The sequence below is a fragment of the Vicugna pacos genome, chromosome 23 (assembly GCF_048564905.1).
Source record: "Vicugna pacos chromosome 23, VicPac4, whole genome shotgun sequence".
In the NCBI taxonomy this organism is placed as follows: Eukaryota; Metazoa; Chordata; class Mammalia; order Artiodactyla; family Camelidae; genus Vicugna; species Vicugna pacos.
In genome coordinates this window covers 37678447-37706109 of record NC_133009.1, presented here as the reverse complement: position 1 = coordinate 37706109, position 27663 = coordinate 37678447, and the positions used below count along the sequence as shown (strand labels likewise).

The 27663-nt window shown below is 60.8% G+C and overlaps 1 protein-coding gene across 2 annotated transcripts in view; it reads right to left on the bottom strand.

Moving 5' to 3' along the window:
- The window catches only part of PKP1 (plakophilin 1), a 41299-nt gene extending 37727 nt beyond the window's left edge, over positions 1–3572 (bottom strand). For both annotated transcript variants that reach the window (XM_072948816.1, XM_072948817.1), the window contains exon 1: positions 3148–3572. In XM_072948816.1, coding sequence (XP_072804917.1) covers positions 3148–3349 — 202 coding nt within the window. In that variant the 5' untranslated portion in view covers positions 3350–3572. The remainder of the gene's footprint in view (positions 1–3147) is intronic.
- Between the last annotated feature and the right edge of the window lie 24091 nt (positions 3573–27663).

Genomic DNA, 27663 nt, shown 5'->3' with positions numbered 1-27663 from the left:
CCTTCCAAGAGAGTAGAAAGAACAGAACCTCCCTCAGGCAGACTCTCACGCTGAGACACAGCCCAATACAAATCCAGAAAGCGGGCAAGGGGGGCCCTAAGGCGGCGACCTCCCCTGGGGATGGGGTACCTCGGAAGGGCACAAGCCTGCCCCCAGGAGGGCCTCAGGCAGCGCTGCGGAGTGAGGGAACGGATGAGGGACACGGCGGGGGAGGGACGCCTGCCCAGTGCACCCCACCCCTTCTCTGAGGGTCCTAGATGGGAAACGGTGCTCTGAGAAGGGTGGAGTCGGCCCCTTGGGCCCCGGGCTGTAGCCGCCTCACCCGCAGTGAGGGTGAGAGTGGGCGAGTGGCGCTGCCTGGGTTAGGAATTCCCTGGAGTGAGGAGCGATGTGCGGAAGGAAGGTGGTTCCATCAATTTCGTGTGTGCGCGCGCGCACCTGTGGTGGTGACAGTGGGTTTGGGGGTTTGGATTTGGACCAGAGGAGACCTGGTTAAACTTTAGCAAGAGCTCCCAAGAGAAATGATAAGAATCTGAGCGGGAAGAGCGTCTCCTCTCGGACAGACTACAGCGCGCCAGCCCTCCCCCCACCCTGGCAGCCCAGGTCCACCCTGCACAGACTCCCCAGGCTTGGGGAGGGCAAGTTCCTAAGCCTCGATCTTTGGCTGCGCAGCCATGTCCCCTGGGCTCTCCCTGCTTCCCACACAGTCAGACACCCGCTGCCCACGGGGACACCGGGGGAGGGCAGGGAGCCGTGCTCTGGGGCCAGGCCAGGAAGAGACCCTGCGGGCTGGCAGGTCCTGAGCAGCCCTGTCCTGCAAGGTCTCCAGGTCCCAGAGACCCCCCCTCCCTCCCCGGGGACTGCTCAAGGCCCTCTCCCCGACAGCAGGGAAGACAGCCCTAGGGGACGGCTCTGAGGAAAAGATGCTTCTCTTACTGGGAACTTGGGGGCCGATTCCTGACTGTCCTCCACAGGGTGCAGAGAGAGAGGCGGGCAAATGGGGCGCACCTGGCCTGCTTTAGGGCAGGCGTTCTCAACCAAGGGGCCGTGGATGGGGTTCAGGGGAGAATCAAAAACCTCAGAGAAACCCACTCTTCTCTCTCAGGAGACTGAAGGAGAATAGGAGCCTGTCCAGGTGGGTGTGGGGACCCACCTGGGATGTGGCCATTCCACAGCCCCAACTCACCCCTCCCGGGAACCAGAGCAGACTCGTGGAATGAAACCACCGAGACAGAGGGACTGAAGCGAGGAGAGGTGGTCCCAGAGCAAACAGGGGACACCTGGGCGGCGCCAGCGGAGGGGAGGGGAGACTGATGGAGACAGAGCCAGATAAACCAGAAACACAGGCTCCAGGTGGCCTCACCGCCTCTCCCAGCTATGATGCCGCTGGGGAAACAGGCCAGAGCCAAAGGTATTGGGGACACGCCTTCAGGGTCAGCCCTTGGAGAGCTGTGCACTGGCCATCGGAGTCCACCCTCACCTGCTTAACCCTGGAGGGCCTTAGGGTGGAGGAGTGGAGAGGAAGGAGGTGGACCTTACCCACAGAGAGCAAGGCGGGGAGGAGAGCACCCTCAGCCAGCGCTCAACAAGTGCCCCGCGGGGGGTTAGAAGGGGATGGTGTGCGACTATTCTGGTGCTGTGAGCCCTGGGCTCAGGCCAGGGACGGACCAGGAGTGGTACTGGGGACAGGTGAGCCTTGCGCAACGGAGGGAGGAGGTTGGCCTGAGCTGTGACTGGGTGGTGGCCAGACATGGGGGAACCTTGTTCTCCCAAAGCCACTTCCAAAAAAGGCTCGGAGCCGCTACCAAGGCACCAGAGGGAAAGAGGCGAGCGCTCTAGGGGCTGTGACCTTGAGTGCAAGTCTGGTGGGAGAGGGGCCAGGGGCAAAGGACGCGTGGGTCTCTAGGCTTGGGGTGCAGGGGAGTCCTCAGCCAGCCATCCCCTCTCCCTCAGCTCTACGCAGGGGCCACTCAGGGGAGAGGAAGACAGGGGAGGGCACAGAGATAGAAATCTTGAGCTGGTGTGTGCGCGTGTGTGTGCACATGCATGTGGGAGACTGGGTGGGGGTCTGTCTCCTTGGCCCCCCTTTACCACCCCCATTCTCCTCGCTCTCTGTTGAGCTCCTGACTCGAGAAATAAATCTCAGTTGACCTGCACTGGTCTGCAGTCTGCAGAGTGTCTTTAGCGTTTTACTAAACTTCGCTAAATAAATAAACAGAAGGTTCGCTGATCTGTGTGTAATTCTTACTGGGAAAGCGTCACATTAAAGTATTTGGATCAAAGATCCTCCACAAATGCCCCTGTGAGGTGTCACACCTTCCTGCTTGAGTTTCAGGAGTCCTACCCCTTTCTCAGCCTCCCCTGGTAGGGGAGACCTTATCATGACCTGAGGGGGCTGGCCAGGCCGCACCTAGATAGACAAGTGCCCGCCTGGAGGGCCCAGTGGGGTGGGGGACGATGGGTTCCCAGCCTTGCCGACCACATTTCCTACTCTCAGCCTAAGACCCTTGTTTCTACTCAAGCTGAGTGGCGTTGACGGAATCGGGGGGAACAGAGGTTTCTCACTAGCCACGGGGAAAGAGCGCACCCCGGGCCCCTTCCTGTCCTCAGCCCTCCGAGTCCGCACTGGCCTGGGGCGACCCGGCCAGGTGTGGGGCTTCTGCTAACGTGCTGCGCAGTTAAGAGGGCTTGTCGGGCCCCCTGCGCCCCCTCCCCCGCCGCAGCGCCCTTCCGGGGCCCCCACTCAGGTCTCTGTGACTCCCCTGCCTGCCCGGCAGCCACGCACGGGCCCACCCGGACTGGGATTCCGCGGCTGAGTCCGGCCAAGACAGGGCGCAGGGTGAGGGAGGTGCACAATCCCAGGGGCAGCCAGCAGGCCAGGACGCGGGGGCTGCTCCCCGAGCAGGATGGGGAAGAGAAGGCTCTGATTATGTACCCCCGAACCCCCTCCGTGAGCCTGCCCTCGCGCCCACCAGCGCGCCGCTGAGCGGTCGGGGCTGCGGCTCCACCGTAGGGCCCGCGGGAGCGCTGCCGGGGGCCTTCGCGGGGACCCCGCCACGGGCGCCCTCGGATGCGCGCGCCCCCCGCCCCGCCCCCCGCGCGGCGCGCCGGGGAGGGGCGCGTGGCCCCGCGGCATCCGGCCTTTACCTCGATTGGAGTGGCTCAGCGTGGACGCCTGCGAGGACTTGGACTTCTGCCGCTTGACCGTCATCATCACCTGCTCCTGCACGCGCTGCCGGCCAGACGTGCCCGTCTTCATCTTCTGGTCCGTCGGCAGAGCCAGCGTCGAGTTGTCCTGGTCCTGGAAGCATTCGTACGCCAAGGCGGTCTTGAGCGGCGAGTGGTTCATGGCGGCGCGGGGCGTGGGGCGCGGGCCTGGAGAGCCGAGCGGGCCGGCGCGAGGTGCGGGGCGTCCGAGGTGCGGGGCGGCGCTGGCAGCGGGCTCTTCTCGCGCTCAGCGGCTCCCTGTGCCCATAGAGTGAAGGTCCGCGCGCGCGAGGGCTCCCGGCTGCTGCTCGCGGCGCCTCCACCCTGCCCGGCCCGGTCCCGCACTGGCGGGCCCGCCCTCCGCCAGCCGGGATATACCGCCCCGCCCCGCGCCGCCCCCTCCGCGCCGCCCGACCCGAGCCCGGGGCGCTCGCGGGGGCAGGGCCTCGAGTCCGTGTGTGGACCACTTCCTGCCCTCTCTTCCTGCCTCCCCGGCCCCGCGCCCTGCCACCTGCGGGAGGGGAGGCTGCCGGGGAGCCGCCCTCCGGCCGGTCTCGCGGGCTCGTGGGCAGAGCGCGCGCCCAGCTTGGGGCTGAGGGGAGACGCTCTCTAGGCAAAAGGAGTCTTTCTCGACTGGGCCCCCGGCACAGCCAGATGCCCTTCTCCCTCTGTCCTGGGGTCGCGGCAGAGACCAGCCCTGTGGGTGGGGGCTTCCAGGCTGATTGCAGGAGCACAGCCCCTGCCCGAAGGGGTGCTCCCCTCTGAGGCGGCTTCCAGCCTGCAGGCAGGGGGTGGGGACGTGAAGTCCACAGCGGGACAGACTTGAGATGCAAAACTACAGGGCAGAACCCGCCGCACCGGCAAGCCGCGGGAGACGCTGGGAGGACAGTGCCAGCCTCTGGAGCCTCAGACTGCGCCCCGAGGACGGGTGCCTGGCCCACCTTGGGGGCGCATTAAAAAGTACTTTTGAATGGATGAATACATGAAGACTAGCTAACCTGAGGTAAATTAAGTCTAACTCGAATTCTACCCAGATCCTTGCTGAAAATCCGGAAGGTTGCCTACCCCTTCAAACGACCCCTTTGTGGACTCACTATCCAGGCCGCCGTGGGCAGCTCCGTGCCTCTCCCGTGCTTCCGGGGACGTGTGTAGTGATGCTTCACTCTGCTAACATCGTCCTCAGGCCTGGAGGTGGCCCGCACGGAAATTTGGTGTGTCGCAGGACTGAGTGTTTCAAACCTACACTGATGGAAATCCTACTGAAGGCAGCACACCCCGCCTTTCCCCCTCAAGCGAAAACCCTGAGCACATTTGATGCCCTCCTTGATGACTCAGGACTCTCCTTCGGGACGCCCGCGGCTGACCCGTGCGGCCCGCAGTCCGGCCAGCCTCTCTGTGTTTGGGGCTCCTCCAGCCGTCACCTCTGCTCTCGGGTGCAGTCTGCACTCGCAGCTCGCAGCCTTCTCTTTCAGCTGGGCTTCTGCTCTGCAGAGGAAGGGGCCATCAGAATCCGTGCCTGTCGGGAGTCCTGTGAGGACGCATGGGGGAGCCTGGGTGACGGTCTCAGGGACCATGTGAAGGTCACTGTCTCACTTCCCATGAAGTGGGTGTTACATGCCGGATCCCTGGTTGCTGTCCATAATGTGTTCCTGGGAGCCACATGCAGAGCGGAATGCCATAAAGCATGCCATGGTTTCAATAGAAATAGTTTTATAATTGAGGGCTGTGTCCCGAGGAACTTAGCGTCAAATAAACCAGAGACGTGACCAACGGCTTGTCACAGACACAGAAGTTCAGCACCTGTAGACCTCATCCATCACTTCAAGTGTAAGATTTTGTTTCCATCGCGTTTTTCTGATGCAGAGAGGAGGTAGCTTGCCCGTGGTCACCAGTGAATATGCGGCGAAGCCTCCATCCCAGTCAGGCTGGTCACTGCCAGACCAGGGCTCTTCCCTCCACACTCTCCGGCCTCCCTTATAAAAGTCCTATAAAATGGGCCTCAAAGTGCAGTGCACACCGATTATAGAAGGGCCCCAACATACTATAAAGGATACATGACAGCACATAAAAGTACAAGTTCATTGTATCACACACTTGGCCCATCTAACACTTACTGCTCTGGCTATAACACCTGTTAATTACATCTTTAAATAGTGCTATTTTGCCACCTTCAGGATGCAGAGGGCCTGAAGGAGGGGATGGGAGCCGCCCGGATTGCTGTAAAGGGCCATGCTCAGCCCCTGGAGGCTGGAACTGCTTGTCTTTGACGTTGTTTCCAGGTGTGACGTTTTTCTAGCAGCTTCCCAGTTACTCTGGTGTTAACGTTGCTTTGCTATACTGACGGCCGCAGCAAGCACCTGCTGTGCTCCTGCGCATCGGGCGCGGTCTGGGCCCTTTGCGGGGACCGTCTCATCTGAGTTCCTACGGTCATCCTGTGAGGTGGGTACCAGCACCATCATCTTTCTTTCTCGGATGAGAAAATGGTTTCAGCAAGGTCACCAAGCTGGGAAGTGGCAGAGACGGGGCCGTCCCCGGGCAGCCTGGAGCCTGCTCCTGGGCACTTGGTGGCAGTGCCAGGCTGCCTCCTCGTGACTTCTTTGTGACGAGCAGTGCCTAAAAGCCTCCCTTGGACCACTCTTTCAACGGCATCCGTTTCTACCACATGGCACGGAGGCCAGGCCACCTGGATTCTGGTTCCAGCTGTGTCACTCATTTGCTTCATGGTGCTGGACATGTCCCCTCCTCTGCCCTCCTCACCAAACCTGTGTGATGAGGAGGAGGGTTTGCTAGCTCTGCAAACTCACTCTCGCCCTAATGCTCTGTGACTCTGCGTCGGCGTTGGGGGTTTAGAGCAGGAGAATCTTACATCAGGTCCCCTGGACAATAGTTAGGGCTAGGCCATGGCTGTCCCATCAACTCTCTCTTCCGCCTGCCCGAGCCCTGCCCCTGTCAGGGTCCTGCCTCTGAAACAGGTCAGAGAAGACGGTAGCAGTCCCAAAGTGAGAGACAGAGGTCGCCGGAAGGGCATGCTCCCAGGTGACTTTCAGAGCAGACTTTTAGATGATGAGGATGTCCTGAGGGGTGTGGGTGGATTTGAGTTTAGGGGATATGAGGTGGTCCAGGGAAAGCGTCTTGTAAGAAGTTAATTTTGACTTGACTCTGAAACCAGATGCGTCAACGCTCGCCCCCGTCGGTGGCAGGACGAGCCAGCGGGAACAGGCGTCGCATCCTCCTCGCCGCCGGCCCTTCGGCGCTGCCCGGGACCCCGGGTCCACTCCCAATGCTCCAGCTTGCAGCGCTCGTGACCTCCACGTTCACTAAGAACTGGAATACAGGTTCATTTGTGGAGCTTCCCCTGGGTAGCAGGTGCTGTCCCAGGACGTGACAGTGAGAGGGACAGGGTTCTTGCTTTTTACCAAGCTCACCTCCCAGAGGTGGGGGTGGCTGGAGGGGGTGGCCAGGCCGGGTAGGCGCACCAGCCCGGTGGAGGCTGAGACCAGGCTCTGGGGCTCCTACTGCTTCTGAGGGTGATGGGGCTGAAGCTACTCCTTGCTCAGCTTCCAGCCTCCTTCAGGTGAAGGGACCACCTCCCCTGAACCCAAATAGAGCTGATGCAGCCCGGTCCTTCCTCACCTGACCCCCGTCCCAGGCACCTTTGGGCTTCCTGCCCCTGCTGCCTGGCCTTTTCTAGCTTCATTCCTGGTGGGTCAGTGGGATCCTCAGTGGCTGCCTGATGCAGGAGATGTAGAGCCTTCCCTGATGGACCACACTGCCCCTCCCCAGCCTCTCGGGAGCCTGCCTTCTCATCTTGTCCCTACCAGCCTTCTGCCCACTTGCCCATGCTGCTGCCTCCCTGGTGCCTCTGCACACATGCTGTTCCTTCTGCGCACAGGCTGTTCCCTTCTACACATATGCTGTTCCCTCTGCACACACGCTGTTCCCTTCTGCACACACGCTGTTCCCTCTGTGCACACGCTGTTCCCTTCTGCACACATGCTGTTCCCTCTGTGCACGGCATGCTCAAGCAGTCACTTGAGTATGTCCCTAGTGCCTAAATGGCTGCACACCCTGCCAGTCCCCTTGGACAGAACTGAAGAAAGGTGGGGTCTGCTCTCACAGGGCTTACCCTCGAAGGGGGCAGACCAAGAGGAAGTGTGGTCAGAGAGGATCAGAAAGGGGCACTCAAGCTGTCCAGCTCAGCAGTGGGGCAGGTGTCCCAGGCAGAGGAAACAGAGAGTGTTAAGGCCATGTCCTCGGAAGCGACAGACCAGTGCGGCCTTAGTCTAAGGAGGGGAGGTGTGCACAGGTGGACACAGGCAGGCAGGACACGCTGTCCTGCACGACCTTCTGGGGTGGGGGAATGTTCCGTCTCTGTGCTGGCTGTTGAAATCAGTTAAAACTAAATGAAATAGAAAATTCGTTTCCTCAGACACACCAGCCACATTTCAAACGCTTCAGTGCACTCAATACAGTGGCCCCCAGTACAGGATCCTGCCGGACTTCCTAGACCTCCGTCTGGGGTTTGAATTTTATTCTAAGAGGGTTGCGAAGCCACTGAAAGGCCTTAGACAAGGGGGACAGGACATTCCCGCCCCCTGCTGCCTACCATCTGTCAACTTGTCGATCCTATTTATCCCCGTCGAGAAAGTCCCAAATGGAGTTTGATGCCCCAGGACCCTTTGTGGCTGGGGCCCACCTGTGTCCCAGCTGGTGTCCCACGTCCGGATTAGGCAGAGGGAAGAGCTGGGTGCTGTTCATCTCTCTCCCACCGTCCACATCACTGGCACACGCTGGGTGCTTTTGCTGTTGAGCTGAGTCCACCGTCTTGCTCCAGAGCCAGGCCTCACCCTAGCCCTTCCTCGGGGCCCAGCGCATCCTGGGCAAGACTTTGCCTTCCTAAAGGCGGGTTTCTCTCCTGGCCTTTGTCCTCATCGCCTGCTGGAGGGGTGCCCCAGGGATGCACGCAGAGTCCCTGCCCATCTCTCTGGGCTCTTGGGAGTACTTCCCAGGGGATCCGCATCAGGAAGGCAGAATTCCCCGCCTGCCCTGGCTCCGTCACCCTGGGGCAGTCAGTCTGGAAAGGCATCTTCCCAGGATCTGAATGAATGAACTCTGTGGTGACCCCTGCAGAGCCCTGGACACTGGCTGCCCTCAGGGAACCAGGGTAGCAACGGACAGACTGTGGACCTGACTTCCGGTGCGACCTCAGGCCCCCCGAGGTGTGGGTGCCTGTAGCAGGACAGAGAGGCTCCCGGCCACCAGTGGGGTCATGGAAAACAGAGGGGCTGGGGGCAACGAAGGCCACACCCCAAGCCCTTCACAAGAGCCCTGATTGGAAGACGGGTGCACGTGACCAGGGCCCCCACCCTGAGGCTGGATAGAGGGGGTCCTGTGCCCAGTCCTACCACCCCTGCTCTGCTCAGATGGGCGGGCGAGGGGGAGAGCAGGCAGTGGGAAGAGAGGGAGCCGAAGGGTGGGTGTGAGGCTTGAGGGGCAGGGCTCGGCATGTGCTGGGGCTCCTGGCGCCCCAGAACTCGCTGGGAGCGGCCCTGCTGGCCTCCCCGGGTGGGGTGGGCGGGGCGGGTGGGGCAGCGGCCCCGGAGCGAGAGCTAGCATAGCTGGCCGCCCCGGCCCCAAGCTGCCGTCAGCACTAGATTTGCTTGGGCCCTGCCCCTCTGCCAACCCCAAATTCCAGTTCTGTCCTCCCGATGACGCTGGCAAAACCAAGACCTGCCTTTCCATCCACCTTCCCCCTGGCCAGCAGTGCTGTGTTGCAAACCTGTGGGTAATAGGACTTGGCTCCAGGCCCAGCCCCAGCCTCAGGATCTGGGGGCACGGCTCCTCGTAGGACCAAAGCCGGAGCACAGACTCCGGGCCCTGCTAGGAGGCAGCGGGGAAGCAAGGACAGGGGCCACTGTGGGGCCACTGCTGAGCCACCGAACCTCTCTGTGCTCCCTCATTTGTAACACGAGGTTAGTCACCTACCACTGACCTCACAGGCTTCTTGTGGCCAGAAATACATATAAAATGCTTATCAGATGTCTAGCACAGAGCTCGGTACACTGGAGGAGCTTAATAATAAACAGAACTTGCTTCCTCCAGCAGCACCTTCTAGCCTCCTGTCCACCTGCCTCTCCAGACCCTCCCCTTCACCCCGTCAGCCAGGACCCGGCTCCCAGCTGTTGCTTCTCCTCTTCAGCCTCCGAGCCCCCAAGCTTTCCCCTCCCCTGGTCCTTCCCTCCCAGGCCGGCTCCGCATCAACACACACCAGCACCACATGCATACTCGTGGCTCCATCATCATTGACCCTGGAAACCTCAAAACAGCACGGGGGGGGCATCTCAGAGACCGTCTGGTCAACCCCTTGGTTCATCAGAAGAGGCACCTGAGAGCAGAGAGGCGCTGTCCTCACTGTGGGGCCTCGGTCTCCTCTCCCTTTGCAGGAGGGGCCGGGTGACCAGCCTGAGGTTTAAGGGGAAGCCCCGAGGCGGGAGGGGAGTCTGCGAGCAGTTCCTGTGCTGGGAGAATCTCAGAAGGCCGTGGGACTGAGAGCTGGCAGCTCAGGGTGCCAGCCTGGGGGCCGAGTGGCCGTGGGCTCCATCCGTCTCAGTCACCTGCCCAGGCCGGGCCCCAGCCTGGCGCAGCCTCCCAGCCTCTGTGGTGATTCGATGAGTCACCCACCCGTGCCCGCAGACGAGGCAGCCGCACCCAGGGCCGCTGGCACCTGGATGGACGGCGTTTCTGCTCTGAGCTGCTGGGCCGGCAGCCTGCCAGGCCGCAGAGGGGCGCTGGTGGGAATCCCAGACACTCAGGCCTGGGGCCGGGCTGAGAGCCTCTGTCTGTATCGCCCCTCACTGAGGCTGGGGCCGCCCGCAGACCACCCACCCAGGTGCCCTCTTGTCAGGAGCCCCTGGGGACAAGTGGCAGCCAGGCACCTAGGTATCTGTGCTCAGTGGGGCCTGGGCTTCAGGCTGCTCCCACGGGCCAGGCCTGAGCCACACGGTCACTTGCGGCCCCTCTGCCTGGCAGGGCCACCTCTCCCCCTCCTCCCACTCACCCCATCACAGCGCTGCCCTCCCACAGGTCCCAGTGTCCTGAGCTGGACGTAACCCTGCCCTCCACTGTTCTCTTGTGCCCCTGGCACACCGTGCGTCCCACCCCTGCGCACCAAAAGCTCTCTGCATCGCCAGCCAGCCTAGCACAGTGCCTGGGCTCGGCGGTGACTCGCTGAACGTCCGCCCCGTCCGTCCTCCACCTGCGTGCTCTGTTACACCGGCGTCCTGTGGCCAGAGGCCTTCCAGGAGGTGTGGCCATCCCAGAGGCCTTGATGTCAGGTCATGTTGGGGTTGGGGCTGGACCTGGGCCCTAGGAGAGGAATTAGGGGGTTCCCTGACACCTTGACCCTCGAGCCATCTCTGGCCTTAGCAGTGGCGGGAGCGGAGAGGGGCCTCTCGCCCCTTCCCGAAGGGGCCGCTCCACTCACTGTGCATCTGTCAGCGCTGACCCTCAGCAGGCTCTGAGACCCCCTCCTGCCACAAGGAGACCTGGGCGTCTTCTGTCACAGAGGATTCTGCCCCCAACCTCATCTTGGCCAAGCCAGGATCTCCGGGATTGGACTGAGGGGACGGGTCTGCTCAGGACGCCCTGGGTGACGTCTGAGCTCCGCTTCAGCCGGATCTGCCTGCCTCCTGTCCTCAGCTCGGAACTCGGGCTGGGGTGGGGGCATGTGACCGCAGGGGCAGACTGCGGGCACCTTTCAGGGCTCAGGGAACCCCGGAGACCACGGAACTGGGGCGGCAAGTGCGCAGTGCAGGACAGAGTCCTGCTCTTGGTCCTGCCAAGGGAAAGCTCCGCTGACACCCCAGAGCCGTGAGCACGTTCTGCATTTCTTGCCGGCGTGGAAGGTTCTGCGGCTACTTTCACCTCTTTGCACGTAGGTTCTAGTTCTTTAGTCGACAGTGTTTCCTGGCCTTGATCTCTTGGGATCTGCCCATCAGTTACTCGAGAGGAGCGTGCACCCCCTGTCACCCCCATTGTGAGGACGAGGCTCAGAGGGTTGTGTGACTTAGCGGCAGAGCTGAGACTTAGGGGGTCTTCCCACAACCCACACCCCATCCCACCCCACAGACTGCAGGATGTTTCTGGGGTGGACAGAGCTGCCAAGTACACGGTCATCGGGGGACCCCGTGGCACCCCCCAAAAGATGTGTCCACGTCCTGACCCATGAAATCTGTGAAGGGGATCTTGTTTGGGTGAAGAGTCCTTGCAGATGTAATTAAGTAAAGGATCTTGAGACGAGATCATCCCGGACTTGGGGGGGGGGGCCTGCGGCCCACGGCAGGTGTCCTGCCCAGAACAGGCAGGGGAGGCTTGAGACAGAGGGTCAGGCTGGAGTGATGCTCCCATAGACAAGGAACCCCTGGACCCCCGGCGGCTGGAAGCATGAAGCGGGTTCCCCACAGAGCCTCCAGGAGGAACCCACCCTGTCTACACCTTAATTGTGAATTTCTGGCCTCCAGACTGGGAGACAGCACGTTCCCGTTGTTAAGACACCAAGTCCGAGGAGATCTGTGTGGCCACCCTTGGAAACAGAGACACTAACCCCGAGGTGCTCTGGGCCACCGGCCTGAGCGGGCAGCCTCTCAGCAGCCCCCGGGCGCCCAGCTGGGTGTGGTGTGAGACCCAGGACTGGCCCCGGGCTGGGGAGGGAGGCGCCAGGCTGACACTGCCCCTCGGCAGTGGTACCACCAAGGGCCAGCTGCTCCAGCCCAGCCCTGGACTGCCCCCCCACCCCGCCACCCAACTCTTTGGTTTCACTCCACACCCGGAAAAGAATGCGCTCCTCAGGCTCTGGGAAAGCAGCCACGGAGAGGGAGATGGCGGCGGCATCCTCGCCCCCCACCCGGGACTCCAGGGGTTTGCGAAGCCAGTTACGCCTCCGCCGGGAGGTCAGCCCTCGGCCAGGCGCCCATTGTCCCCGCTTAACGGGATGTCTTCAGGCAGCCAACGCGGTGCAGCCACGATTGCCCCAACGAGAGGACACAATGGGGCTCTGTCTCTGGGGCCTTTCATTCCGAAGGCTCGGACAGCCTTACCCACCTTGGGAGACCCGATACCTCTTTTTAGGTGGGTAACTGGGGTACTGGCAGGAAGCGGGCCGGAGCAGGGCTCCGGTCAAGTTCATTGAGCAGTCTGAGCTGCCTGGACAGGAACTTCGTTCTGGAAGGCCATCTGGACACCCTTTTTAGGATGAGGCTTCCACAGGAGGATTCGGGTATTTTCAGAAATACCCTCAGGGTTGGCTGGAACTTCTCAGAAGTGGTCGGAACAGGGCTCAGCTCCCTGCTTGGCTTAATGAGCAGTGGGAGATGGGGAGGGCACAGAGGACGGGCTGTGAGGGTTTTGAGGGGGAAGGGCAGTGTCCTGGGGCCCTGGGCCCTCCCTCTGCCTGGAATGAAGCAGAGGCCCGGGCCTGGCTCGGCCTCCAACTTGCTGTGTGACTTTGGACGCGTCACTGCCCTCTCTGGGTTTCAGGTTCCTCACTTGTAAAACGAGGGAGTGGGAGGAGATGCTGTAAGTCAGTGCTTCTCAAACCTGAGCCTGCACCGAATCACCCGGGAATCTCGTTAAGACACAGGTTCTGATTCAGCAGGCCCGGGGCTGGCCTGAGCCTCTGCATTTCCAACAAGCAGCTTGGGGAGGCTTCCGACCGCCCTCCTGGTGCCGGATCTCAGGGCAGGTCGCCTGACCGTGAGCCCAAGGTGCCATCGTCCCTTGGTCGCCCCCTCCCCCCAGGTGCTGTTTGAAGGACAAAGAGGCTCGTGTGGTAAGAGCACTTTGTAGGCTGCAGAGTCTGAACAAGGATGTGTTTCAGGGAGATCCACAGCAGGCGATTAAGACCTGACGTTTGGAGACAGAGCGCTTGGTTCAGGACCGAGCTCCAGCGCCTCTCCCCAGCCGAGGACCTCTCGGCCTCTGGCAAACGCTTCAGCTCTCTGAGCCTGCGGAGCGGGGAGGGGCGGGCAGCACCCAGCTCTGGGCTCGCTAGGGGGTGAAATGAACCAGATCCCGGAGGGCTGCGCTCTCACAGAGGGGCTGCCGACGCCCGCCCTCCTGATCATTGTCCCATCTATGGGTGGAAACGGTCAGGGAGGCGGCTGCGCCCACCCTCGCCTGTCCTTTTCCCGTTCATCCCCAAGTCTGACCTGTGGGCAGCCGGTCCCTGGGGTCCCCCAAGGTCCCACCCAGGCTCCTCCACTTTCTGACTGTCCTGGAGGCGGGACCCCAGCTCCTGTCTCAATTCCTGAGGGCGCTGACGGCACCCGGAGCTGCTGGGGACCCTGTGAGTTGGGCCTCAGCCCCCAGCAGGGCCGTGTCGGGGGGCTTGCATTTCACTCCCCTTGGGGACCTGCCTGCCGCCTGGAGGTGACTGGGATCTGGCAGGAGTGGCGTCAGTGTCCACGGAGGCGTGGTTTGTGGGGTTTGTGGGTGGAAGCAGGCGGCCGAGGCAGGCTCAGCGCTCCCCCGCCGGCAGGGGCTTGTCCTCCCCCCACCCCCTCAAGGCCCGCTGCACAGCCCTGGTGGGGTGGCCACTGTGACAGCAGCGGGCAGCCCTCTGGGGACGCTGCGGAGGAAGACCCCCTCCCAGCCCGTGCAGTGAAGTCTGCTTCTGTCTAAACAGAGCAATTACCCTAATTGCGCTTGTGCTGATCCTCCTGTCAGCCTCGGCCGGACAATAGGGCGGGCATTACTCACCCCGCCGGCCACGAGGCAGCCTGCTGCGGCCAGCCGGAGCCAGACGCCCGCCCGCGCCCCGGGCCGGGGCTCGGACGCGACTGGGATGCCCCTTGGTTTCAGCTATGAAGTCTGAGGCTCGCAGGCGTGTGATGTGTACTATCTACTTAAATGGGCAACGGCAACAAAGTGAATTCCCTTGCTGTCCGTGCCCAGTGCTGGGAGCCCACGGCCCCCTCTCTGATTCGATGCTGGTGGGGAACCCATGGTAGAGAACAAACCACACTTGCCCGTTTAAGGCAAGTGAGGTGCTGATTTGTCGCAGGCTCGAATGTGTTCATCCAGAGTCGCTGGGGGAGTGACCGATTAAACCTCGTCGGAACTCCCCGTCAGAGCTGCCCTGCCCCCCTCGGGGGAGCCCGGGGGCACCTCCCTGCTGCTGGGGGGGTGCTGCATGCCGCCCGAGCCCTCGTCTCCCCTGCTGGCCAGGCCCCAGCCCGTCGCAGCCCTCACTGGCCCCAGAGATGCCCTGAGTCCTGGTCGGGACAAAGACTCTGTCCCCACCTGGGTGTGCCAGCCTCCGCCTTCTGGCCACCGCACCCGCCCTGCCCTGTGGGTGACTCCCTGGCGTGCTGCTGTCAGCACTTGCGTCCTGCAGCTTCCTGGTGTGGGGGGTGTGGGGTGGGGGCAGGACCTCGAGACGCCCCTTGGCAAGGCCCTAGGGGCTGCAGGCAGGAGGCAGGACCACCAGTCTGGACCCTAATCTGCCTCCAGGCCTGTCCTGGGCGTGGCCCCTGGGGACCACCGGGCTTTCTGAGTGACGTGCACTTTGTAGGTCTACATATTAGAAATCAGGAGGGGACTCCTGCACGGGGACCCCCGCCAGGCCCCCCGGATGTTGCTGCCCCTAACTCACACGTCTTCCCTCCCCTGTCTAGAACCCGATGGCAGGGGCAGGGGGCGAGGGAAGGACCCTCCAGCCCCTCCCGGGTCCCGGGGCGTCTTCCTCCTCCTCCTGTCTGGTGGAAGGCTCTCTCCATCAGCCCCTTTCTTCATTCTTCCCTGGGCGGGAAGCCTCTTGGATTAGTCTGATTACAGAAGAGCCACAGGGCAAGGAAGGAGAAGAGTCTGGATTATACTGGGAGAGAGTTGAAAGCCAGCCACTGCATTACCAGAGAACTCACAGCCACCCGGCTGAGAGGACGAGCTGAAACTTGAAGCCGGAAGGACTGGTTTGCGCCCCAGCCCCACTCCTGCTCCCCAGCTCTGCTTTCTCCAGGCAGGAAGAGCTCCTGTGAAGACAGGGGTGTAGGGCCGGTTGAAGAGCGGGCATGGTGTGGGATGGCTTGGAGAGCCCCCACGTGCCAGGACAGGAGCGCTGGCTCTGGCAAGGGAGCCACAAAAGCGGATCAGGACCTCTAGTGTTTCCCCCCTCCCCTCCCCTCCCCAGTCCCAGGGTGTGGCAGCAGCGGGCATCTTGGGGTCTGTTCACAGGTGTGAGTCTGTCCAAGCAGAGTACCACTGTAAGTGGGACTGGGTGCTCTGGGGGTTGGGGACCCACCTGTCAACCGTGCTGACGGGTAAGCAGAGACTGGGGTGCAGAGAGAGAGTGTGATGCAGGGCCGGAGAGGAGAGGGGCGAGGAGGGGTGAAGGAGGGGAGGGGAGGGGAGGAGGGACCACCAGCCCCCATTCTGGCCCCTCTGGAGCCCCCTGGCACCTTCCTGTTTGGGACCCGAGACAGCGAGTGTGCGGTTCTGAGCAGAGGAGGGACTGGTCGGTCAGGAATAAATTAGTGCCGTCAGGACCCCCGCAGTCAAGAGCTTCCAGCCCCTCTGGCTCCCAGCACCGCAGTCAGTCATGGCCTCCCTGCCAGCCGCTGAGCCCCTGCTCCCAGACCTCCCTGCGGACGCTTCCCTGGGGATGAAACCCTGCGGACAGTGAATCATCCGGGACACAGACATGGGAGGCTCATGGCACAGGGGCGTCTGACAGTGACAGGAAGAGGACCCAGGTGACCCGCCGGACCCTCCTCATACCCAGAGCCTCTCACTCCAAGGGAACAGCCCTGCCGGTGGGGTCAGCGAGGCAGATGTGGATCAGTGTCAGTCCCCCCGCCCTGCCGGCCCAGGAGGCCCAGCGGGAAGAGCGCACGGCCTCAGGAAGACGGGTCACCTCCAGACACTTGCCCGGCCCAGCCTCCTGCCACCCATCAGGCCGCTTTGCCCTGGCCAGCGGTTCTCCAGCGAGGCAGCAGAGGAGACTTCCGAAAGGATGCCCAAGTCTGGGGCAAGACCAAGGAATCTGAATCTTTAGCGAGAGCTCCAGGTCCAGCTGAATTTCAGGGCACGTTTAAAAATCGTGATAAAAAAGATGCAGAACATAAAATTGACCATTTTGGCAATTTTTAAGAGCACAGTTCAATAGCATTAAGTGCATCACATGGTTGTCACCACCGTCTGTCCCCAGAACGGTTTCATCATCTCAAACAGAAACTCTGCACCCATTAAAAACTACCCCCCCCCACTAGTCTGCCAGGTCTCGTCGTGTAAGTGCAGTCACACACCGTCTGTCCTTTGTCACAAGCTTGTTTCCCAGAGCATCGTGGCTTCCAGGTGCGTCCCTGGGCGGCCGGTGTCAGGACGTCCCTCCTCTTCCAGGCTGAAGGATGCTCCGCTGTGCGGTAGACCTCACTGTGCCTGCCCACTCATCCGTGCACAGACACTGGGCCGCTCCCGCCCTTCGGTCACTGTAAGTAGCGCTGCTGGGGACACGGGTGTGTAAAGATCTGTTCAAGTCCCGACTTCCATCTCTGTGGGAGTTAGACCCAGGCCCTCCCTCACGTCCACCGCTGCCATCTCTCCATTTTGCTTCCATTACCGAGAAAATCTTCTTGGCTTCTGTCTTCCAAGTCCCCTCCTGTCTCCCTGGCCTCTTCTCAACCTACCGACCCCTCCTGGACTTGGGAGGCAGCGTCGGGGAGGGGCTAGGCTTCGGGGGGGCGGGGGCTTGTGTCCCTGTCTGGGGACTTCCCCAGCCCATGTCCTGGGACGAGCTGCTTAAGGTCTCCAAACTTGGACGTTCTCATCTGTGAAAGGACACTAAGGAAAACCAGCTCGTAGGATGGTCTCGAGGACGAGGTGGGAAGAAGAGCGTGCCGGCGTGGCACGGAGCAGGGAGCTCACAACCAGCGGCGGTGGTGGAGTCTCTCAAGAAAGCGTCCCCAGCGGGGTGGATGTGGGGTGGAACCTCCTCAGATAAGCTCTGCCCCCGAGAGGAGATGGGAAAGCAAACCCTCCCGCCGACCGGAAGCACGCACACCTTTGGCTCCTGTGAGATCCGCCGCCAGGCGAGTCCTTGGGGTCCAGCAAGCTACGCTTCCGAGCAACCTCAACTTCTCTTACGTAATCCAAACACCTTTCCTCTTGCTGTGTCCTTCGCAAGCTCCCTGGAGGGCTGTGGGGAACCCTCTGTGACTGTAGGATGGTCTCTCAGGCCTGGAGACAGCTTACAGCCCCAGCCTGTGACCCCTGGCGGAGCCCGCGGCCCAGTGGGTGGCGCGTCCGGGGAAGCGGAGGGGGTCGCCGCAGGCGCGAGGGCAAGATTTACATGCATGAGGCAATCCGGGAACAATACAGGACAAAGGTGACTCACGGCTTTGTGTCCTGGTTAATGGAGGGTGTGGACAGTGGAGTTCCAGTGAGCAAGATGGAAAAGAAATAGCATGGCAGCCCTGCACGTGTGCCGCGGGGGAGGGCGTGGGGAGAGGAGGGAGTGGGGCCCAGTCCGCAGGGAAGCTTGGCCTGAGAGCAGCCGCCAGGCCTCCCCAGCTCGTCTTAGAGGCTGTGTGAACGCCGGCTGCAAGGACTGAATGGTGAAACCGAGTGAGATGAGGAGAGGCCGCGGGGTCAGGAAAGCAGACTGGGAGCTGGAGACAGTTTCTCACCTGGCAAACGGTCTAGAAGCGAGACCGCGTCAGGGCGAAAACAGAAGGCTCTCAGGAGAGGTCTGAAACCATCAGGACTGATGCAGAGAAAAGGGGGAACAGCAAAGACCGGCCAACGCAATGTCCCCAGAGGAGAGAGCTGCACACGTGGAGCAGGAGCGGGGTTGGGAGGCTGTACAGGAAAGGCTCCCCTTAAACAAAGGAGGGGCTGAACGGGCCGATGGAAAGGACACCCACCAGGAAGAATCCCGGAAAAAAACAGAGAATGCTCAGCACAGAGCCACAGCCTTACAAAGGTGCCGAACTTCCAAGCATGAAGAAGTTTTCAGGTGTCCAGGCAGGAAAAAAAAATACACAAGTCATTGCACGAAGGCAAACTCAGGTAGCCTCAGATTTCCCACATGCAGCCGCGGAAGTGACATCCACATCGCACGCGGGGAAGCAAGCGTGACCCGCAGACACTGCACCATGTACAGCTAAAAGCAGGAGGAAGTCCTCAGGTGTGAGAGCCTGGCTTTTTTTTTTTTGATTCTTATTTTTAATTGAAGTGGAGTCAACTTACGTTGTTAGTTTCAAGTGTACAGCCAAGCGATTCAGTTATACATGCACATACATTTATACATATTCTTTTCCATTGTAGGTTATTAGAAGAAATTGAATACAGTTCCCTGTGCTCTGCAGTAGGTCCTTGTTGTTCATCTTTTTATATATTGTTGTGTGTATCTGCTAATCCCAAACTCCTAAAGTGTGCCTCCCCCCTTTTCCCCTTTGGTAACTATATGTTTGTTTTCTATGTCTGTGAGTCTAATTCGGTTTTGCAAATAAGTCCATTTGTATCATTTTTAAAGATTCCACATATAAGTGATATCATATAATATTTGTCTTTCTCTGTCTGACCTGCTTCGCTTAGTATGACAGTCTCCAGGTCCATCCATGTTGCTGCAGATGGCATTTCTCCATCCTTTTTTATGGCTGAGTAGTATTCCATTGTGTAAATATAATACATCTTCTTCACCCAGACATCTGTGAATGGACACTTAGGTTGCTTCCGTGTCTTGGCTGTTTTAGATAGTGCTACACTGAACACTGGGGTACAGGTGTCTTTTTGAATTAGAGTCCCCTTTGGATATATGACCAGGAGTGGGATTGCTGGATGTGAGAGCCTGTCCTGAAAACACTATTTGATAAGACAAGGCAGGAAATGGTGAGTGAGCTGAATTGGAGACTCAAGAATAGAGAACCCAGAGAAGTAGGGCTGTGTCCATTTACAGAGAGCCGTTGCAGAGCAGAGAGCCAGCACTTAAGGCTCCAAAAAGAGGGAGACTGAGTAAGAACATGAATCAGGATGCGGGAGAAGAGGGGGACGACGTGTGGGGGACTAGCACACTCAGCTTTCAGAGCTGGAGTCAGCACACCGTCTGCAATGGAAGCGTAACTCAAAAAAATTTTGCGACGACAGTCTTTTAAAACCAATCCGAAAAATAATTTATTTCCTTATCTATAGGGGATCTTATGGGTGCAAATATCTCTTGTGGTTAAGAAACACTTATCCAAGGTCAAATAATGCTTTCAGTCTTCTTTTCCGTCGTTTCTGTGATGTGTAACTGCAAAGAAACAAACTTCTCATACTTTAAAAGCACATAACCTGAGATGCCGTTCTTACACCATCATCTTTCTGTCACCTGCCTACCATTCTGTGTGTGTCACGCTCAGACGTACGCCAGGGCTGTTGGGCAGGAAGCAGTCATGCGGGGTATCTCTGGGGCGTGGGATCCGGGGTGATTTATTCTTTCTTCTTTGTGGATTTCTGTGCTGTTTGGATTTTTATGATAAGCATGTACCATGTTGATTAAAAATACTTGGCAACATTGAAGGAAGGTGGAAGTGAGTGTAGCCAAAATCGGTCCTGGAGCAAAGGGGCTCCCGGGGTGGCTGTGGCCCCTCCCGGGCTCGCCTGCCTCTGACAGCGGGATGGGGGGGATGCCAGGAGAAGGCTTCCTGCAGAGGTGGGCTGAGTTGGGCCTGGAGAACTGGCAGGTCTGGAGAACATCTGCTTTGCCAGGCATTCCATGGATTTAACCTTCCTGGGTCTATGGGGTAGGTTGAGTCACCCTATTTTATGGATAAGGAAACTGAGGCCAGAGAGCACGCAGAGCACTAACCTTGGCCACCCAGCAGAGGGTCGACATGAACCTGGTGCAGCCAGGAAGCCGACTCTGGCGCTCGGACATCGGGGCCTGGGTAGGGCTGGGCAGGGCTGAGCAGGACTCTGAGGGCGTGGGTCCCAGCCGAGGGAGGAAGGCTCTGAGGGCATCCTGCGACTGTGTGTGAGCCTAGCAGCCATGCCCTCAACTAGAGTGAGGGAGGATGGGCCGGGAGGGAGCCGTGGCTGGGCTGGCCACACCATGCAGACACCAGAGGACTGGGCAGGTCCCCCGGGGAGACCCCTGGGCCCTGAGAGGAGGGGCCAGGAAGACTGAGCCACAGTGCAGGACTGGGCACTGCATGACCATGCCCATCGCACCTGCGGGGCTTGGACACCCAGCGCTCCACCGGGTCACACGCACAGAGCCCGTCACTGGCTCCTTGGCCTCCCCCACATCATTAATTACAAAGCACGTGGCCATGAAATGGTCCTGGGCTTCCTCATCCTCCCCAGAGCCCGGAGCCTTGGGACCCGCAGCCCGGGGGCTCTGTCTTGGACCACCTGCCTGGCCATCTCTGGGCCTGCCAGCCCAGCTGAAATTGCTCATTGCCTGGACAGTGGAACCGCCCAGCCCTGGCCCGAGTCCAGCCCCCACGTCCAGCCTCGCTACCACCACTGGGCCGCCTTGGTGAGGACCTCCAGCATCCTTGTCACGAGGGCCCAGTCTCGGACAGGGACTCAGGGTGCCTTCCGAGAACTTTGGTCCTGCCCTATCCCAGGTCGACCTCCAGAGCTCACTCCTCCCCTCCCCTTGGATGGAATCCCAAACCCCACTCCCAGCTCCAGGACCCTGGAACCTCCCCGTGGACAGGCTAGAGGGTAGGAGCACAGGCTTTGAAGTCCTATAAATGTTTTTGAATCATAACGTACCAGGGCTGGCAGGAGCCCCAGGTCCTCAGCTGTAAGATGGAGGTAACATTGCCGCCCGCCGTGAGGGTTAGACGAGCCTTCCCGCGGCCCCCGACCCCCGGGGCCCGTCTCCTGGTCTCCTCCCCACCCCGGCTGCAGGGCTCCAGCTGGTGGCCTCGGGCGCCTGGTACACGTACTGGGGCCGCCGACAAGCCCAGAGGGCAGCCGCGCAGCTGGGCGAGACCCGGGGCCGGGCACCCGGAGACGCCCAGCGACCACGGCCTAGTGAGAACTGCACGTGCGATTTAATCTGGTGGCAACTGCTCTGAAACAAGTCAAAAAAACCAGGTGAAAGAAGCTTAATGCCAGTTTTCTGTGACACGAGATGGCCAAAATATTGCTGTTGCAACAGGTAATGAACGCAACGACTGCGACGTTCTGACGCTCTTTGTCTCCCATGAGGTGTTCGATGGCCGTGCTCTACAGGCAGCTGTGGTGCTAGCACAGGTTTTCAAGATACAGACACAGAGTATTTGGTGAGGAGGCTGGGGTGTGGACCAAGGAAACAATGAAACACGCATTCATTCCTTCATTCCATAGGGGAGAGGAGGGCGGTCCTCCCCTCCGGCCTGGCGGGGTCCGTGGGGGGGCCCACTGGGGGCCCACCCTCTCCTGCCTTTGGCCTTAGCCTGTTCAGAAACCCCCCACCCCGCTCCTGGGCCCACTGCCGGCTCCCAGGGCAGCTCCAGGCTGAGGTGAGGCATCTGTCCAGCCCTGGGTCCCCTTCTGGCCAGCTCTGCTCTCAGTGGAGGGACAGAAAGGGATGGAGAAAAGGCCCCCTGGCCCCTTGGCCCTGGGGCCTTTAGGGGTACGACCTGGCCCCAAATCTTCCCCCCAGAACTTCACTCCACACACATTAGTGACAGGCCCGGAGGGACGTGAGTCCCAGACCTGCCCTCCCCACTCAGCTCCCACCTCAGCGGGACACAGACGTCCTGGTGCCAGAGCCCTGGCACCCCCTGGAGGCCTGAGAGCTCCTCACCTCTGCCCTGTCTTCCCCAGTGGGTTTCCTGGCCCAGGTATCCAGCCCTCTGCCTCCCACCTGCCCCTCTGCTTGTCCGTGGCCGCCCTCTGGCCAGCCTGACACGAGAGGTCCGACAGAGGCTAGTTCCCCCACCCTCAACCCCTCCGTCCTGAGGACGGGACACACAGTCACGCCCCTGCTTCCAGCCAGGACGCCCCCTCCTCCTTGCACGTCTGAGGAGTGACTGTCAGGGGGTGGGACTCTCCCACCCTGGAAACTCCTCCCCCGACCTGGCCCCCGAGGACGGCTGTGCGTCCTGGCAGAGCCCCCAGCCCGTCTGTAAAGCGGACAGGGACACCCTGGGTCGGTCGTGAGAAATACAGGAGGTTGCGGGGTAAGAACCTGGACCCACAGGAAGTGCCCACGTGGTGGCTGCTCACCGTCTCCCCCTTTCTCTGCCAGAAGATCGCCCTGTGAGGGGGAGCCCGCCACCAGCCCCCTTCACAGAAAGGGCTGTCTCCGGCGACCTGACCCACACGCCTCCCTCCGGAGCAGGCCCAGCTCCAGGGCCTTCAACGTGTCTGTCTCAGAGCCCTAGGCCCCCCCTGCCCCTGCCCCTTGAGCCAGGGGGGGAGGGCTGATCCTGGCGGGCGGGGCCCCTCGTGCCCACCCTGTCTGCGCGCTCCGACTTCCGTCTGCTTTAGGTATCAGGGTTTCAAATACCGTTATTTGAAAAAAAATTGATGCCCCCAAAATCTGAAGCCCCTTCTTAACAACCTCTCATCTGGTGGAGTGGGAGACAGGCCTCGGCCCCACAGATGGGACACAGGGCCTGGCACTGCGGCCCAAGCTCTGGGCCCCAGGCCTGGCCAGGCGGCTGTGGACACCGGGGTCAGAGCCCCACCGCCACTCCCGAGGTCAGTGTACAAACTCAGGCCTCTGCTGTCAACACCCCAGAGGGGCAGGGACCCCGTCCCACCTGGCACCTTCCTGGAGAGAGCTCGGAGCCACAGCAAGTGCGTTCAGCCTGGACCCTGTGAGTACGGTGATGTCGCCAGGCCAGGGGGCTCTGGACACAACCAGGGCACCGGGGGTCCCGCCACCAGGGAGGGCGTGCGGCTCCCCACATGGTCAGTCGAGAAAGGCTCTGCGTGCACAAACTGGCGCCTGGAGCCGGTGCTGAGGGCTGGGCCCGGCCGCGGCTTCCTGCCCAGGGACTAGGGGGCGCTGCGTCTTGGTCTGCTCACATTTATCAGAACTCCCCAGAACGTCTGACTGAGGTGTCACAGCCAGCGGGGAGACAAACTCAGGCAGGGAGAGGGTGGGCCGGGCAGCAGGCAGGCCGTGCTTCCTCACCAAGGCAGCCCGGGAAGATGAGGCGGCACGGGGAGCTGGGTGTGGCTCCTGTCCGAGCAGGGGCCCTGGGAGTGACCAGATGGTCTCTGTCCAGAAGCCAGGGCCAGGCCCGCCCCCTGTGTGTGCACATTTTCACCAGAATCCACACTGCAGAGCCGCACCAGGACCTGAGCTCCGGCCCGAGAACCGTCCTGAGCTGTAGGAGGGTTTGTCCACCTGCAGCTTTAATTCCCTGCAGCCCACCAACTGGGCCCCCTCCTCCAGAGGCCAGGGCCCAGCCCACTGCCCGCTGGGGAGTTGGGGGCAGCCACGGGCCCTGCAGAGAAGGTGCACCCGGATGGCAGGGTGTGGGCTGCCAGCGGCTTGGAAGGCAGGCTGGGAGCCACGTCTCACTGCTCAGGAAGCCAGGGGCAAGCACAGACAGCTCCACTGACGCAGGCAGGGGGCGGCAGGTGCTCCAGCCAGGGGAGCGGCAGGCTCTCACCAGGGCTGCCACGCTGGCCCCCGCCCAGTGAGCCGCCCCAGGCCCGGGGCTGGGGAAGTCCTCCAGCCAGCGTTTCATGTACCCAGTGCACTTTTCCAGGGAGTCCAGAGCCCACACCCTGGGCCTGGCCTCCTGGTGGGGCAGGGGCAGGCCTCCCTGGCTCTGGAATAGGAGGGCTCCTGGGTAGCAGCTCGCTGGGTGAGGCCAGGCCTGGGGGTGGGGCATGAGCTGCAGCCCCCAGGAAACAGCACAGCCACACCTCTCTTACCTGGAACAGGTGAGAGTGCCCATCCCACCTCCCTCATCTCTCAACTGCCGTGATGGGGCCTGAGTGGTCTCTGCCCTCTGGTGACACAAGCAAGCCCATCTGTCCCCACCCCCATGGGGAGGCTACCATTGTCCCACCAGACAAGGAACAGAGGGGCCCAGGAAGGCCCCCTGCCCCAGGGGCTGACGGGGAGCTTGGCCTGCGATGATGCCACCAAATACCAACAGGGACCAACTCCCTGGTCATTAAAAAAGTAAAAAAAACCTCTCAGGAAGGAGTTTGAAAACAGTAAGCTCAGCAGAACAGGGAACTTTCCCTCCCCAGTGAGCTCAGAACCTGAAGGAGGGACTCGCCTGGCTCCCAGGGCCGTCCTGGCGCAGGCTGGGCCCGCTGCTACCCCCACTGCAGCCCTGCCTCCGCCAGGTCCGCCTGGTGCAAGCACTCACCCGCCTCTGCTCCAGCTCGGGGACCAGGAGGGAGAGTGCAGCAGAGGTGGGACAGCACAGTGAGGGGGCGCCCAGGGCTGCCCGGGCTCCCCGAGCCCACTGCCCTGTGGACAGGAGGACTGCTGAGCCCACGGTGGGGGAGGGGTGGGCTTCCGCCCAGCAGACATTCATGCACACCCCAGCTGGGAGGGGGAGGTGAGGGGTAGAGGGACAGGGCTGGGGTCCGCACGAAGAGGAGAGCCCCCAGAGGGCTGTCAGTGCTGCGCTGCAGGGCTGCACACTGGCTACAGGTCTGGGGCTGTGCTGGGCAGGGAGAGGATGCAGTCCAGCGGTGGCTGGAGCTGGCGGGCTGCAAATGGACAGATGGGAAGGTCTCTGCATGGGGAGGAGCCCTCCCCACAGCCTGCGATGTGCTGAGAAGGGGTACCTGTCCCCCTGCCCTCTGGGTCGCCCCACCGAGGCTCGTGCCCAGCCTGCGCCCACATCTCAGGCACCTCACCGGCAACACCAAGTCCCGGAAGGGTTAGGGTTAGCCGCGCCTGGTCCTCCTGCTGCCCTCTTGCCAGCCCCTGAGGCCGAGGTGGGCTTGGCTGGAGGGAAGGGACCCCACCTCCCTGGGCTGTCTTGTCTGAGATTCTGGGTGGGCACCGCCTTGGTTTCCTCTGCCACAATTCCCTGGCCATGGCCACACCCTGTCCTGGATGGTTCAGCCTGCAGTCCTGAGGACGCCCCACTCCGGCCATGCCCCTGGCTCCACTCCTGGACCCTCAGGGAGACCCCGGCCTCGGGCCCAGGGAGACGAGGGGGCTCCATGTGTGGGGCTGTCCTCAGTGTCGGGGGGGAAGGGGACGGACGGTGCTGAGGAGAAAGGCAGGCCCAGGCAGCAGCACCAGAGGCAAGGGGGTGTCCGGCCATGCCGCTGTGGTCCTGCCCACTGCCCCCACCACAGGCCATGCAGGACACTCAGACCTCCGAGGGGCCTGCGTCCTGACCCCAACTCTGAAGCCCCCCAGGGCCCGAGCCCCGACCTCCAGAGGACCCCAGGCTGAGGGTCTACCCAGGCTGAGGACACAGAGGGCCGGAGGGGAGTGGGCGAGACATCCCCCAACCCCGGTCTGGGGTCAGGCTGCAAGGTCCAGCATGAAGTTCCCCCAGAGAGCTCTGGGGGAGGGGAGAGGGAGAGAGAACCTGCTGGGGCCCACCCGGCCCTGGCTGTGCTCCATCCCCCTCCCCCGCCCCCATGCAGCCCCCATCACACCCGCATTTCTGGCCCACCTGCAAGGCCCATTGCACCATCTGGCGGTTATGTCTGGGATGGCAGGCAGCTGGACTCCAGACTCAGGAGGGAGCTCCCCCTGCCCTGCCCACGCCCTCCACCCTAGTGCACTCTGGGGTCAGGCGGGTCCTGGCCCTCACACCACTGGACCCCGCTGCCCGGCTCTCCCCACCCGCTCCAGCCTCCCCTCAGTGGTTTTGGAGAGCTGGGCATCCTGGCCTCCCTCTGGGTATGGGAGGAGAGCTGGGTGGGGGAAGGTTCTGCGACCGCCTCCACAGTGCCAATGAAGGGCAGCAAGGAGGACAGCAGACTGCCCGTCAGAAGAGGAGGGGGTGACACCTCTGGAGTGCTGAAGCTAGAATTCTAGACCCAATGAAAGCACTGTTCAGACGTGGGCTGCGGGACACATGGCAGGCTTAGCTGAATCTCCTGCCGCACGCATGAAAATCATGGTCACGTCTGGACAGTTGCAGCCGCAGCTCAAGAACGGCCAACCTATGCCCTTACTTTTACTAAAGCTTATTTTTGTAAACAAAACAAAACAAACAAAAAACAAAGGGAAAGGAAGGTTCTCGGTGGAGTTCTCGAGACGTCCTCGTACGCCTTGAAAGAAAGAGTTTACACTGTAGGTTCCTCTTCTGACTTGGACATGCAACAGCGCCTGCTACGCTACGTAGCTGCTTTGAGTCCTAGCACATCCAAAAGCAGCCTGCTTGTCCTAACTTTGATTAGTCATGACACTACATGTGTGCAGGTCATACTTGGAATCAGTAAATACCAAATGTTAGGATGCGCTCCACGGAGTTTTATCCACGTACTGGGAGCAAGAGACCAACCACGCGCCCGCCCCCACCCCAGGGGGAGTAATGCTTGAGGATGGACAGACATTTAACTCATGCCGTCAGTTATTCATGTTCCCCAAATGTAGCATCCTAACATCATCAGGTTTTCTGATTGCACCAATCGTTTGACGGGAGGAGCGGTCAGTGATGTGCCTTCTCTCTCATCACTAAAGTGAGAAGGGGATGGGGCGCTCTGGGGTGAAGAGGCGTCTTCCTGGACCACACGTGGAGTCTCTCCTTCGTTGATGCCGCATGGGCTCCGTGCAGGTCTGAAGCGACCCTGCAGGGCTGTGGACGGGTTTAATTTCTGGTAATTTTCGTGGCATTGGAAGCCCTCTAGTGGCCAAACACTAGACCTGCAAAAATCTGCTTTGCTCGAGGGCTTAGGGCTGAGGTGTACTCAGGACTGTAACCTACATGGAAACGTATCAAAAAATAAGATAGATGGACTAGAGGTGCACAGACAGACACACGTGGGAGGCAGCCAACGGCGTTTATTGTAGAATCCAGCTGATGGGCATCTGGGTCGGGGCATAACTCCTTCAACTTTTCTGTGAATATTTGTGTAACATAATGTTGAATAAAAAAACTTTTTGCTAGATGCTGAAGGAAAAGAAAGTGAAGGAGAAACAAAGACTTTTTCAGACAAACAGTAGCTTAGAGATGCAATGCCAAGAGACCTGCACAGTGTTAAAAGAAATTCCTCAGGCAGAAGAACAAAACACCAGATGGAGATTTTTATCCACAGAAAGGAACAAAGAGCACTAAAAATAGAAAAATAGAAACAGACTTCTTCCCTCACTTAAAATATCCATAAAAGATAATTCAGTTTAGAGCAGAAATAACAATGTATCCAGAGGTTATAATTGAAGCAGAAGTAAAGGGTTTGGCAGGAGCAGCACTGAGGATGGGGGGAGAACCGTCTGCTGGGGGGTTCTCGTGCCCTCCGGGAGGGCGTGCAGCATTGGAAGGTAAATGGTGATAAATGTTACACCCGGACAAATGCAGAATGTAGCTGGCTGCGTCA